Source organism: Mycetomoellerius zeteki, unplaced genomic scaffold (assembly GCF_001594055.1).
Source record: "Mycetomoellerius zeteki isolate Tzet28-1 unplaced genomic scaffold, Tzet1.0 scaffold701, whole genome shotgun sequence".
Lineage (NCBI taxonomy): Eukaryota > Metazoa > Arthropoda > Insecta > Hymenoptera > Formicidae > Mycetomoellerius > Mycetomoellerius zeteki.
Genome location: NW_017257722.1, coordinates 133,200 through 146,148, shown reverse-complemented (window position 1 = coordinate 146,148; position 12,949 = coordinate 133,200). Strand labels below are relative to the sequence as shown.

Sequence of the window (12,949 nt, the reverse complement as noted above, 5' to 3'; positions counted from 1 at the left end):
TATTATGTAGCCAAAGATGTACCTTAAAATATTTATTAATCTTCATTTTAATAATGTTAATCAAATTACCATCAGTCATCTTACCCCGGTCCCAGGGCTAGTTAAATCTGATGGAATGCATTAGAAAAATGCATTTTTTTTTATAGTAATTATCAGTTTTCCCTTATTAAAATATTATTAGATAGTCAAATGTATTCGTATGTAGTAACTCTGGCGTAGAATTCATTTTTTTGATAAACGTCTTAATTTCATCTATAAAAATTCGAAATTGAAAAATGAATCTACTATCTCCGGTCTCCCCTACTTCAATGTTGTGAAGAAAAAAATTCTTTTTAATTTTTTTGTTAACAATTATTAAACAAAAAAATTAAAACAATTTTTTTTCTTCACAACATCAAAGTACTCTTGAAACCGTACTTTTATTTAAAAAAATTTTTTTCCATCTTTTATACTTCGGACAGTATTCAGTTTGAAATAGAAATACCGTTTTTTTTTTCAAAGGGGTGTTTCTCTCTTAAACATGAGATAGTGCACGTATAAAAAAAGGTGTCTCTTAGATTTTCGTGTTTAACAACATATTTCATGGAGAATCAAATTGGTTCCGGACAGTTGTGAAACTTCCCTTGTAAGAATGACTTTATATAATAATATATATAGTGAATGAAATGAATAAATTATTATAAAGTCATTCTTAGATCATCTGAGATCGAAATTTTTATCATGACCAAAAAATTATATAAATTCGTCAATATGACGTCAAATTGACATTATTTTGATTTTCTTGTTCTCCTTGGGGTGTAACAACTGTGTTAATAAAAAAAAGAATACAATATTTAATAATTTGAATCAATATTACATTTAAGGATTACAAATATATATATTTCTCGAGTAGTGCACATTAAACCGTTTAATAACGTTTTTATAACTTCACACTTAGCATATATCCTTTATATAGAATTTGCGAATCTATTCCGGTTTCGATACCTCACAGGGATAAAAGTGACAGAAAATTCCCGAGTAGTTCAAGTCATTATGTGATAGAAGATATAATTATTTCTCTGGACACGCCGATGTCGCCGACATGTATATTTTTACAGGTAACTACCTGACGACATTGACGAATTGAACGTGAGAATGAACATACTTTTAGCGATCCTGCGATAAACTTTGATGCTGTATACACTGCGTACGTGAAACGAGAAATGATTGATTCTTCAAATTACATTTCGACGGATTCAAATTTTTTCTTGGGATGCATTATTTCATTTCAAATATTTACATAAAAATGGGACAAAATACTATGTTCAGTAAAAAATGTAGGTATTTTCAATTAAAAATAGGACTATTTAAGATATTAGAACTTCCAGACTAATTGTAAGATTTTTTATTTTTTGATTTAATTCGTGGTTAGACTTAACCTGATGATAATATAAAAATTGTATTTTTCTAGCTATGGTTAATCACTAACTGATGAATAACTTTTAAAGTTACCACTATACAATCAAATTCATATTGACAAAAAATACTTTTATTTATTATTATTACAGTAAAATTAATGATAATTACAGACTTTAAACCAAGCTTGTTTAATAAGAAGACAATGGTCAAAAAAGTTGATAAGAATATATTGTAGTTGTGGAAATCTTCGATAACAACTGACCCGCCTTGGTGAAACGCATATTCCCTTTTTACCAAGTTTCAGTTGGCAACAGTCAGTCGTTAAAACTATTAGTTTTGTGATTAATCATAACTAGAAAAATACACAATTTTTCAAACCACAAATTAACCAAATAATTAAAAATCTGATTTAAGTCAGTTTATGAAATTATATCGCGATCACTTATATAATTTTACTAATATAATTACCAAATATAATTTTTAAATTCCCTGGAAAGTGAAAAGATAATCTTAGAACAAAATAGTTTCTATTAAAATGACTGCCTCCATTCTCATTGTTTGTGTAATCAGCGCCCTGCTTTCCGTCACATAGAAAATCGATTCGCGTGGTATAGGTGTTATCGGAACACCCCATTGCCCTCCATCGAGCATGCTGTCCTCGCGGATACGTTCACCGGTGCACGTGACGGCCCCGACAGAGTACCGCGACCGCGAAACTGTGTCGCCACAGGATCGACGGAAAGGCAATGCAGCGCGGGCTGCATCGTAATGAAGAGACGCACGAGCAAGAAAGACGCGCGTGACATCGCCTTCACGTGCCATGACCTGGCGCCTCTTAATCGTCTTCCTGACCCTCTTCCCTCTATACGTTAGAATACTGTACCATCTACATTGTGTCGTTTGACGCAACGTTAATTCCAGAATGGAAGTGAGCCACAATGAATGCGTTCGCGTTTACCTCTTCAATCGTATAAATAATTACTCCTTTGTTAGAAATGGGAACACGGTGCTGTTAAATATTAATCAATATTAACTAATGATAAAATTGACACTTTTTTACTGAATTAGTTGTGACACTGAAAAAAGAGTTTGGTAGTAGTTATCAAATGAATGAAATAACGTCAAATGATCAGTTAATATAATAAAAAATATTTTTATTTTTTAAAATATTTAGTAATTATTACAAAATAGATATAATATTATGTTTTATAATAATTACTAAATATTTATAGAAAAGTAAAATTATTTTTGATTATATTAACCAAACATCTGATTGAAATTATTTCACTCAACATTTCATAGTTACTACTAAATTCTTATTTCAGTGCGTAGTTTTTTGATGATTTCTAATTTTCTCTTTGGGAAATATCTCGATTCAATTTATAATTATCGCAAGAATTATTTTAATTAATATTAACGAGAAAATAATATAAGACACGTTAATTTTTCGGTATAATATGTATAATTGTGCTATAAATAGATTGATCGAGAATTATTGGTAGGCAGGGCTGGGCATGTATTTGAAATACTTTTATTTAAAACACATTATTTGAAGTACAAGCGTATTTTGTATTTTTTATTTCAGCGGATCACATAAAAGTATTACGTATTTTATATTTAAAATCGAAAGATTGAAAGCTTTTTGTATTTTGTAATTCAAATAATAAGATTGATTGTCAATGTGTGTGTATGGTTAGTATTTGAAATACAAAATACAAAATATTTTCAATCTTTTGTTATTAATACTGAAATACAAAATACAAAATACTCTTATATGTTCCCATGAAACACAAAATACAAAATATAATTGTCTTACCAATATTGCTTTTCAAATAAAACTATTTCAAATACATGCCCAGCCCTGTTGGTAGGATTGTTACTATTTAAAATACCGATTGCTCAGATTGCTGCTAGATTTTCTCGCAGTCTCCGAATCCTTCGGCCCTTGTTATGAACGTTCGTTTCATTATCTCGACAAACGCGTCATATTTTCAGCATCGTGGCCTTATTATCTTTACGGTTCGTTCTAAATGAGACTGATCGTACTATACGTTATAGTTCATTGATCTAGTATCTTTTTATGCGTTTGTCTCATTCCTTCGCTCCGTTCACACTCGCGATATCGCACGACTCCTCGTGGGTAGTTCTGATAACAGTACATTTTCCAATTCTCGTAAATTACACGATAGCACATTGTTGCTTGACTCCGCGAGTATTATAATGCACGAGGTAATCAATCCTCACCAATGCGTCGCTTGCTAGATATATGGTTCTTCAAGTTCTGTGTGAGAAAACGTAGCATACAATGCATTGTACTCTGATAAAATAAATTATTACTTTTAATCGTGTATTAATTTAAATTATATTATAACAGTGCTCATTCGTCAAAATTCTGATCTGCTCGTAAAAATACTCTTATATAGAAATAAATATTAATATAACAAATAAGATTAAAATTAAATTGGATAAAGAAAGGCTAATGAGCCCAATAAAATTATATCTATTTAGACACTACCTTTGTATAAATTCGAAAGCATCTTTCAGTATTATTTGTATATATCATTTTTGAATCAGTTAAATGTTAATTGTCGATATAATTCAAGAAAATGAATAATTGGAAAGAATTTCACGTTTGTCACGTCAATGTTATTTTTGACATAAAATATCGAAAGAATAAGAAATGCTGATGACTTAAAATTCGTGTACGCGAGTATCATGTGTGTAAATTTTTTTAACGGGATATCAGGTGAGATGTACTTTTGACAGACGACAAGTGTCATAAGCTTTCACGTGTTTTCGATATTCCCGTTGTACGACAACGAGGTCGACTAGGGGCCAGTTTGAGTGGGCGCGAGACAACGATAACGACGATGAAGATGACGACGGTGTAACGGCAGATTTTTCCATTGGAGAAGGTCGCGTTTAAGCCAAACAGGCGTTTTACTCTCAATTTACTCTCAATTATCAAATTATGGCAGTTAGCGTGCAGATTAGCGTGACTTTTCCGACCTTTGTGATTCGTGTCTCGCGTAAACCGCAAGGTAAAAGAGGAAGACCTCCTTTAAGATTGCGAAATTAATTCTGATTGTCGTTCTTGGCGAACCACCGCGATTGTGATGGATACTCTGGACATGTTTGGAATATCAATATGCCGCGCCTGGCATATATTTTACGAAAGCCGAAAAAATGCTGTTGAAAGTCACGAAAGATTTTTTCGGACACGATGTATCTTTTACGAAACTCGATACGTGATAACTGTTACGACGATTGATGTGTGTTTCAAAAATTAGCATCCCCTTTCTAAGTGTTTTATTCACCGAATAAATAATATAATATATGTATCTGCTGTAACGTCTTCTTTTTAAATCTTGGAATTTTTAATGAAACAATCTACTATAATATTTCGAATAAAAAAATTTAAATACGTATTGTGAATAAATTATGATAAATATGTGATTTAATATTTATACAGAAAACAGGAAAGAATAATCAGAATGTAAGACTTATAAGTTTATCATATTAATTTGTATAAAAAATATGGGTTACTGATTATTGATTATCTTATAGACCATGTATCGTGTAATTGTGTAATACTGTATTAGTAATTCTGGGCCACACACAACACAATAAAAATGTTCAGTCAGCAATTCTTACGCGAGTTGATTCCTTCATGATTTTCGCAAGAAGAAAACATGAATGAATCATCACTCAATATGAATAAGATTTCTTTTGTTTTGTTCGAGTCTTTTACAAAATAAATTTCTATGTAAAAGTAGAAGTATACTATTTTACTAAAGCAATTATCAAAGCAGTAAATTCGAGAAACTTTATAATGTTCTCCATATGATAGAAAAAACTTCAAATTCTTTGTATCGAAACTTTCGTTGAAATTTTCGAGATAAATATATAAATGTAAATATTATATATTATATATAATAATATTAATAATTGCATGTAGGATAATATAACAATATATCCAGTTATCATTACGGTGATTACGTTCAAAAAAGTAAATAAAAAGCCTCCGAGAATTTATGACATTACTCCGATGATTTCTAATATGCATATATTCTTTTTTTATATTTACTATCTCGTATAAATATTCCATAACAGTGATAAGCGCATGCATCGAGATAACAATTTGTGTACGTGTGAGATAACAAAATACTATACTTTTATAACTTTATCATCTCTTTAACATAATATTTTGCTATAAGTTGTTTATAATGGCAGATAGATATCACTTATTTAAAAAATTTTAAATATATTATCTACAATTGCAGGCATAATATTATATTTTATGCCTGCAATTTTATGCCTGCATTTAAGTGTATTGTGCACAAAATATTCATATAATTATGTGTCGCCCGCAAAATACATTGCTAAGTTTACACTTTCGTGAAATCGATTTATCCGTAGGTTGGTTTATCCAACAAGGAAGTTAAATGGGATCGCTCAAATTTTACATACATATTGCATCGCGACGGCGTGGCTGTCGTAACAACGTAATAACTCGATACAAGCGTTTGTAAACTTGCACCATGAGTCGTAAACGCTTCCAATGTTCAACGTACCTCGCAAGAGACTTTCACCTCGTACAAACCAATCATACTTATAAACTCATGAGTTTATTTCGTTTTATTTTGCTACTATGTATTTTTACTGTCATGACAGTATCAAACGTCGTTTCTCTCTCTCTATTAAATTATTTCTATACACAAAAAATTTCTATTCAATGGGAAAGCCATTCGTATCACGATTATATCTTGCGTTCATTTTTAAAGATATTTCCAAATTTTAATATTCTTTTAAATATAAGACTATAAAGTATAAACATACATGCAATGTTTCTCATTTGTAATTGTATAATAATATATAATTACACAATTTTCATTATATATAATTACATGTATAAGCCGTAGTGTAATTTTTAAAATTTTTTAAACGATTATAAATTATTACATATATAATATAGTAATATATTACTACTATACATACAGTTCTGATTGATTCTGAGCAGTTAATTCAAATTGTTATATAAACTTTATAAAGGCATACTGTAAAGTTGAAAGCCCCTAAGCAACGCTCCAAACTGCAACAAACATTACCTTCTATCCAACAATCAACGTCGTATGGACGTCCAATCCCCAATGGCATAGAGAATTAATTCTGAAAATATTCTTCTTTTCTTATACACATATATAAATTTTTGGGAAAAAGAGGAAAACACTGAACATTCGTTGTCCGATGAGAACTATAAAAAAAATTTTAATTTTTATCTTAATGCTCAATTATGAGGATACAGCTCATCATTTTATAAAAAAAATTTTTTTATTTTTCGTGAGAAATCATACTGCACTTTTTATCCTACTCGATGTGGTTTTTCAAATACAAGTAATTGAACTTCGGTGTACTTCTCTAGTAACAATGTCGCGCACTACTTTAAAATTGGACATATTGACGACATAGCTGGGACATCCTTAAATGTCTGTGTAAATAACATTAGAATAAAAAGTCCAAATAACGTCCATGTATTTTGGACGTTTGTCCAACATACATAAAGGGGACTTTTCTAGACACAGTTTAGACGTCTAATTATTGCTTGGACTTAAACATCATAGCAATACTGTCATTACCATATACAATTGCAATATTATTATTATATATAATTGTAGTATTTTATATAATTGCATTTGAAAACAACGGTGTTGTAAAAAAATAAATATCTTTCGTGGAAACGCCACAAAGTAATATATTTTTAACGACACTTTTGTTATCAGATGCAATTATATGCAATAATGACAGTATCGTCATAGTGTTCGAGCCTAAATGTCCTTGTACGTTTAAAATATGTCTCCGAAATATGTCTTGCAAATTTTAAATTGCAACAGTGCGCGAACTATAAAAAATCTTTTTGTATTCGCAAATAACAGCCGCAATATGTTACGCGATTTTAATTTTATGAGTCAAGACGAATTTCCGTGCCCTTGTACGACAAGCGGTTTTTTTCCATATGAGACAAGTTATCAAGGGGGAATGTATTTTGCTGACTTTTATTATGATATATTCTTTACGTTTGCAAACGCAAGGTCAAGCTTGTCGAGAAATGATGTGACACATAATTATATGAATATTTATTAACGTAAACGAAGTTTGCTAAGGCTAATACTTTTTTCTGTAAGGAAGGATTTTTTTTTAAATAATTTGATTGCTCTTTTTTGTCTCTATGCGACGCAATGGCCGGTTCTCGGCGTAACATCAACGCCTGGTACGTTTTATCACTGGCTGTCCCTGCGTGCATTGAAATCGCGAGATTTCTCGTTGCGCTAAAATGTCATGTTCTTTCATTTGCATATCTGAACCACAGCTTTAATAGACTTGCTCGTGTCGATACTGTGATTTGTCACGGTAGCCGATAAACATTATAATGCTCCGATACATGGATGTCAGCTTACTATACATTTGTTTAATAAGAAGAAATGTGGCTAAATAAAAATAGTTATTAACTGCACATTTGTTATAATAATTATATTATAATTTAGGAATTTACTATTTATGAAACTGATTAGATTGGTCAAAATATTTTCATAATTCTTGAGTAATTGCCTTGGTTTGGCAATAACAGCTTTTTTTCATGTTAATTACAATATTTATTTTATAAAATTTAATAAATGATTATATTATTCTGTTAATATATAATATGTTAATATATAATTGTTAATATAATAGAACTGTTAATATATAAAAACTATTAATATATAATTAAAACTGTTAATATATAATAGAACTTTTATTATCTGAATCTAAGTAGAAAGAAAAGATATTTAGATAATCGATTTTTATGAATAATAATGGCTTAATTTTAAGTTTATTTATTCTACAGGTATAAATATATATAATATAATAAATGACCTTTTTTTATCGTTCATTCCATTTTTCCAATTATTCTGAGCTATTAGTCTCAACTCGAATGTTTACTTTCTTTTTCTAAGTAACAGATGTTTGGATAATTGACATTTAGATATACGGAATATTCGTATAATAGAAGTTCTATTGTGCTTAAATTTAATTAATTTTATAGATTCTAATTATTTATAAAAGTAAGAATTGTAATATTTTCTATTCTACAAAAAAAAAATATAAAACATGAACGCGATATGATAGTGGTTCTTTGATGTATAAATCAAGATAACAACAAAGTGCGAGATGTCGCAGATTACAATAGATCTCGTTAAGTCTTATTAACACAAAGTAAAGTTTGCTTGCCATAATTGCGAGACAATGTCTTACGTAATCATTATGATCAAAACAATATGAAAACGATACATCAAAGAATACTTGTATTGTATAACAATATCTTCTAAACTAAATAGAATTTAACAATAAGATTACAAATTCACACCGTATACATTTAATGATTCATTTTATATCGAATGGAAATTTACATAATGGACAGATAAAATATAAGACCAGAATTAGATCACATTTGATGCGAAATTGTGGCAGGTCAATGTCTACAAGCGTAAGATACCTATTTTGCATAAAAGTATCGGTATATTTCTCATGATTTAATTGCTTTATAATTCTTTATTTAAGATGTTATACTACAGAAGGGTGAAACTTTAAGAATACATTGAACCAAAGATCAATAATCGATAATTCGCATGATAATCGCGATTCGTTATCGGATTTATGGACGCTTTCATCTCTTATGAAATACTCTCCCGCATTCCGATTTATTTTATCGAGTTCTAAACGACCAGTTTTTAACAACATTGCATAAGGGGTATGTAGTACATGGTACAACTTTGCTAATACACAAAGAAAAAACACAAAAAGTATTTATTCTGATAGCGGTAGCGCGTCAGCAGTTTACAACTGCCAAACACGTGTCTTTTCCATGTAAACGGATAAAAGTTTTCTATTTATAGATAAAAGTTAAAAAGATATCTCCGTGGAAAGTTGTGTGTGTGTGTGTTGTTTATGTAAAAAAAAGATAAAGGAAACCAAGCAGGAAGGAAATTTTTATTATTTGCTTGCGTCTTAAAATGTAATTTATGAAAAACCTTAAATTTTTAATCGCTTAAAAAATAAAAATTTATTAGCGTGTCATTTTGAGAAACAAACATTGTGTATTGTGTATTGTGTTTCAAAAGATTTATAGATGTACTTGAGCTCTAAACGCGCGGATCAATATTCAGTAAAAGAACCAAAATATTACTATTACACAAGCAACAACAATTAATTATTGTAAAAACTTTGTATGTTTTGCAAAATGGCTGGAAGTTTTGTAACTTTTTTTTAACTGTTGTCCATATAATAGTATCAATATCTTTATTATTCTTTCCGAAATTTAAATAATAAATTGCATTAATTATTAATTGCAATAAATTGCATTTTAATATGTCAACATAAATTGTATAAGCCAGAAGCAAATAATAAGAATTAATATATTTTCATGAGAATAATTTTTTATCATTATTTTCTTGAATAATTTAATTTCGAAAATAGTATTTATTTGATTTCTTTAACTGTAAAGTCATTATAGAATAGTTTTGCATATCGCTGTATTATGAGAATTGCATCAAATTAATTTATAAACTATCCAAGCAGAACAACAAGTCATAATATCAAAATGATGTCAAAATCCAAAAATGATATTTTGGAATCATTTTGATATTTTGACGTCATTTTAATGTCATTTTGACGTTACCGTGACTTGTTATTCTGCTTGGGTACAGATAGTTGTACTTAGAACGAGAAAAATTGGTCGGGGAAGCACTCTGGCGAATGATCATTATTGCTATCGGCAATAATTGCTGTTTTGAGTAAATAACTATTGCGGCAACTCACTTGATAACCGTTTGCTTCATGCTGTTGGTCATCGTGACTAGATTAGTGTTTTCTATGTCTTGGGTATGTCTTTTTGCCTGAGTCTCACTAGCACATAACCACACACTCTTCCGTCTTGTGTCCTTTTCTTTCGTCCCGGCTTTTACTTCAGCCGAGAGACCCACGGCCGTTTCCGGGATATCAACCGGAAACTTCTCGTGGCCGCTACGTTTTTCTCGTTCTTCTCACGATTTTTCCGTTATCTATTCAATGATCTTTTCCGGAGGAAATAAAAGAGAGAAGGAGATCGTAAAGGGAGGTTGTTGCCTTCCTCCGAGATTCAGATACCAATCTGTTTGGACTGTTAGCGTCGGACTGAAGTAGCGCGCGCGCTTCTGCTCGTATTTAAACGTCCTCTCCCTCCCTGTTGTATGGAAGTTCCAGCGTTTCTCTCACGAGAACATTTCACCGGTTTGAACGAAAATCCGAGAAAAATGTATTCAACGCGTCGTTTCGTAGCTCAAAAGAAAAGGGATATAAAAGTATACATACAAAGAGACAAAACATTTTTTTGAATCTGTATTTTTGAGATCTTTATATATATTGTAAGATACGTTTGAAGAGAAATTTTTGCGGTACATATTGTAAAATATTTTCAAAGAAATTAATCTGAAAAAACTTTTTTGTGAAAAAACCGAATTTCTTTGTTTGTTCTCCCCTTTTCTTTCTCTTTCTTCCATTTTCTTCTCTTTCTCTCTAATTATATCTTATCTATATATATTTTTTATCAATATGAATTATCGAGGTACTCTATGTAATGTTAATCTAAATATATGTGTCAATTAAAATAGAATTGATAGAACAACGTGAAGAAATTCTGAAGAAAATGTCGTTCTGCTCTTGAACTCTGAGTTTAAGCTCTGCATACTACTGATTCAGTTGATTTGAATATCAAGGAGATACTTCCTCATTATAGTGCGCTTGATGATTTCGATTTGTCGCTTTGGCTCAAGAAACGTCACAGTGCGAATCTGACGCATGTCATAAACGAGTAATTTTGAGAAATCTATATTATGATAAGTGCAGAATTATAATCGTTTGTAAATGTTATCATTGCGTGATACTGCAACAACTTTTAATAATGTAATTTATTTAGAACGTTCTAAGAATTCTATGCTTCAGTCTGTAATTGTACACGCTTCACTTGTTTAGAAATATTAGTCAAAGAGCAATTATTTGCTCTTCTTCATTTCTTTAAATATTATATCAAAGATATCAATTAAATATTGTACATAAATTCATTGTAATGTACATTAAATTACATAAGGATATTAAGATATAATTATTCAGTACTCGCGATAAATTTGGGAAAATCTAATGCATTTATTCATTTATTCTGATTAAAAAGTATTATGTATACATATATATAAAATACTATCGAGGTGTGAAATTCGAAGAAAATTATAACTAACATTGCGAGTAATCACTGACAATGACCACAAGTCTTCTTAACATAATGTGATCTCAGCACAATTTTGTTAGATATTAAAAATTAATGGCCAAGAAATAAGTTTATGAACAGTTTCATGAATTTGGTTGAGTTTCGGAAACTTGGCTCAATTAATGCTCTTCAAAAGTATTAATGCGCAAGTAGTTCTTCGTTACAGAAATAACCTCGAAACTCTTCAATAGTACAAACTGAACAAGGATGGAAATCTCTCTTTCCTGAACTGAGTTAGTAGGGTTTGAACTTATGTAAGCCGCGTGTGCAATCGTCGATCGCAGGGACGCAATAAACGATTTATGGCTTCGCAAATTGACGGATAATTCATCGAATTTACAGGATCATGTTTCCCCACTTTGCAAATAGAGAGAGCAAGAGAAAGAGAGAAAGAAAAAGAAAGAAAAAAACATATAAGTAAGTAAACTTCTTGTTAGTGTTTTTTAAAATATTGCTTAAATCACAAATTACATGGCAGTAAATTAATATCATTTAGTTTTATTATACATGACAATTCATATGTTGCATAGACTTATAATTTTACGTTTTGCTTAATCTTCGTAATCGTATCTTAATTATTTTGTAAATGTTTTTAGAATTATCATGCATAGTCTGTAAATCTGTACAAACGTCGATATATCGCTTCACAGGGAATAATCGATACGCACGATCGCGGTTGATGATCTGTTTATCCTTCACCCTCTTTCGTTCCTCCCGTGACAAAAGTTTCTTTACAAGTATTACGAGTATAGTCAATACAAGTTTTATTAAGGGTAATGACCAAGGGCGAATGCTAATCAGGTTACACGACGTGGCGTAGAAATCTCGTAAAACCTTTACAGTCGTTGTGGAATGCTTCTGTAATTTCTCATCGTTTCTTCACGTTTCTTTTTATTTGTTCATTACTAAATAAGGCACACACTTCGTTCGAGCAAAATATATGACTCGATTAAATATTAATTAACATCACGAAAAAAAATTTTTTCTTCTCAGAATAAGATTCGATTTTAAGTATGTTATTTTCACAACAATCTACTCATATATCAAATTTTACTTGTTTATATCGAAAACTATTTCGTTCGAGGCAAAGCTCAGAATGTTTTCACGTGCGATTGTTTCCTTCAATTGGCGTATTGACCGATTGATTAGTTTGATAAAGCGCTTAAAGAGAAAGAGAACAACTATAATTTCTGTAAGTATTTATAAAAAATAATAGAT

At 30.3% G+C, this 12,949-nt stretch overlaps 1 protein-coding gene across 1 annotated transcript in view; it reads right to left on the bottom strand.

Moving 5' to 3' along the window:
• Positions 1-10,590, bottom strand: part of LOC108729160 (membrane metallo-endopeptidase-like 1) — a 26,789-nt gene extending 16,199 nt beyond the window's left edge. The window contains 1 exon segment of the mRNA XM_018458135.1: positions 10,252-10,590. Coding sequence (XP_018313637.1) covers positions 10,252-10,283 — 32 coding nt within the window. The 5' untranslated portion in view covers positions 10,284-10,590.
• Positions 10,591-12,949: the final 2,359 nt, after the last annotated feature.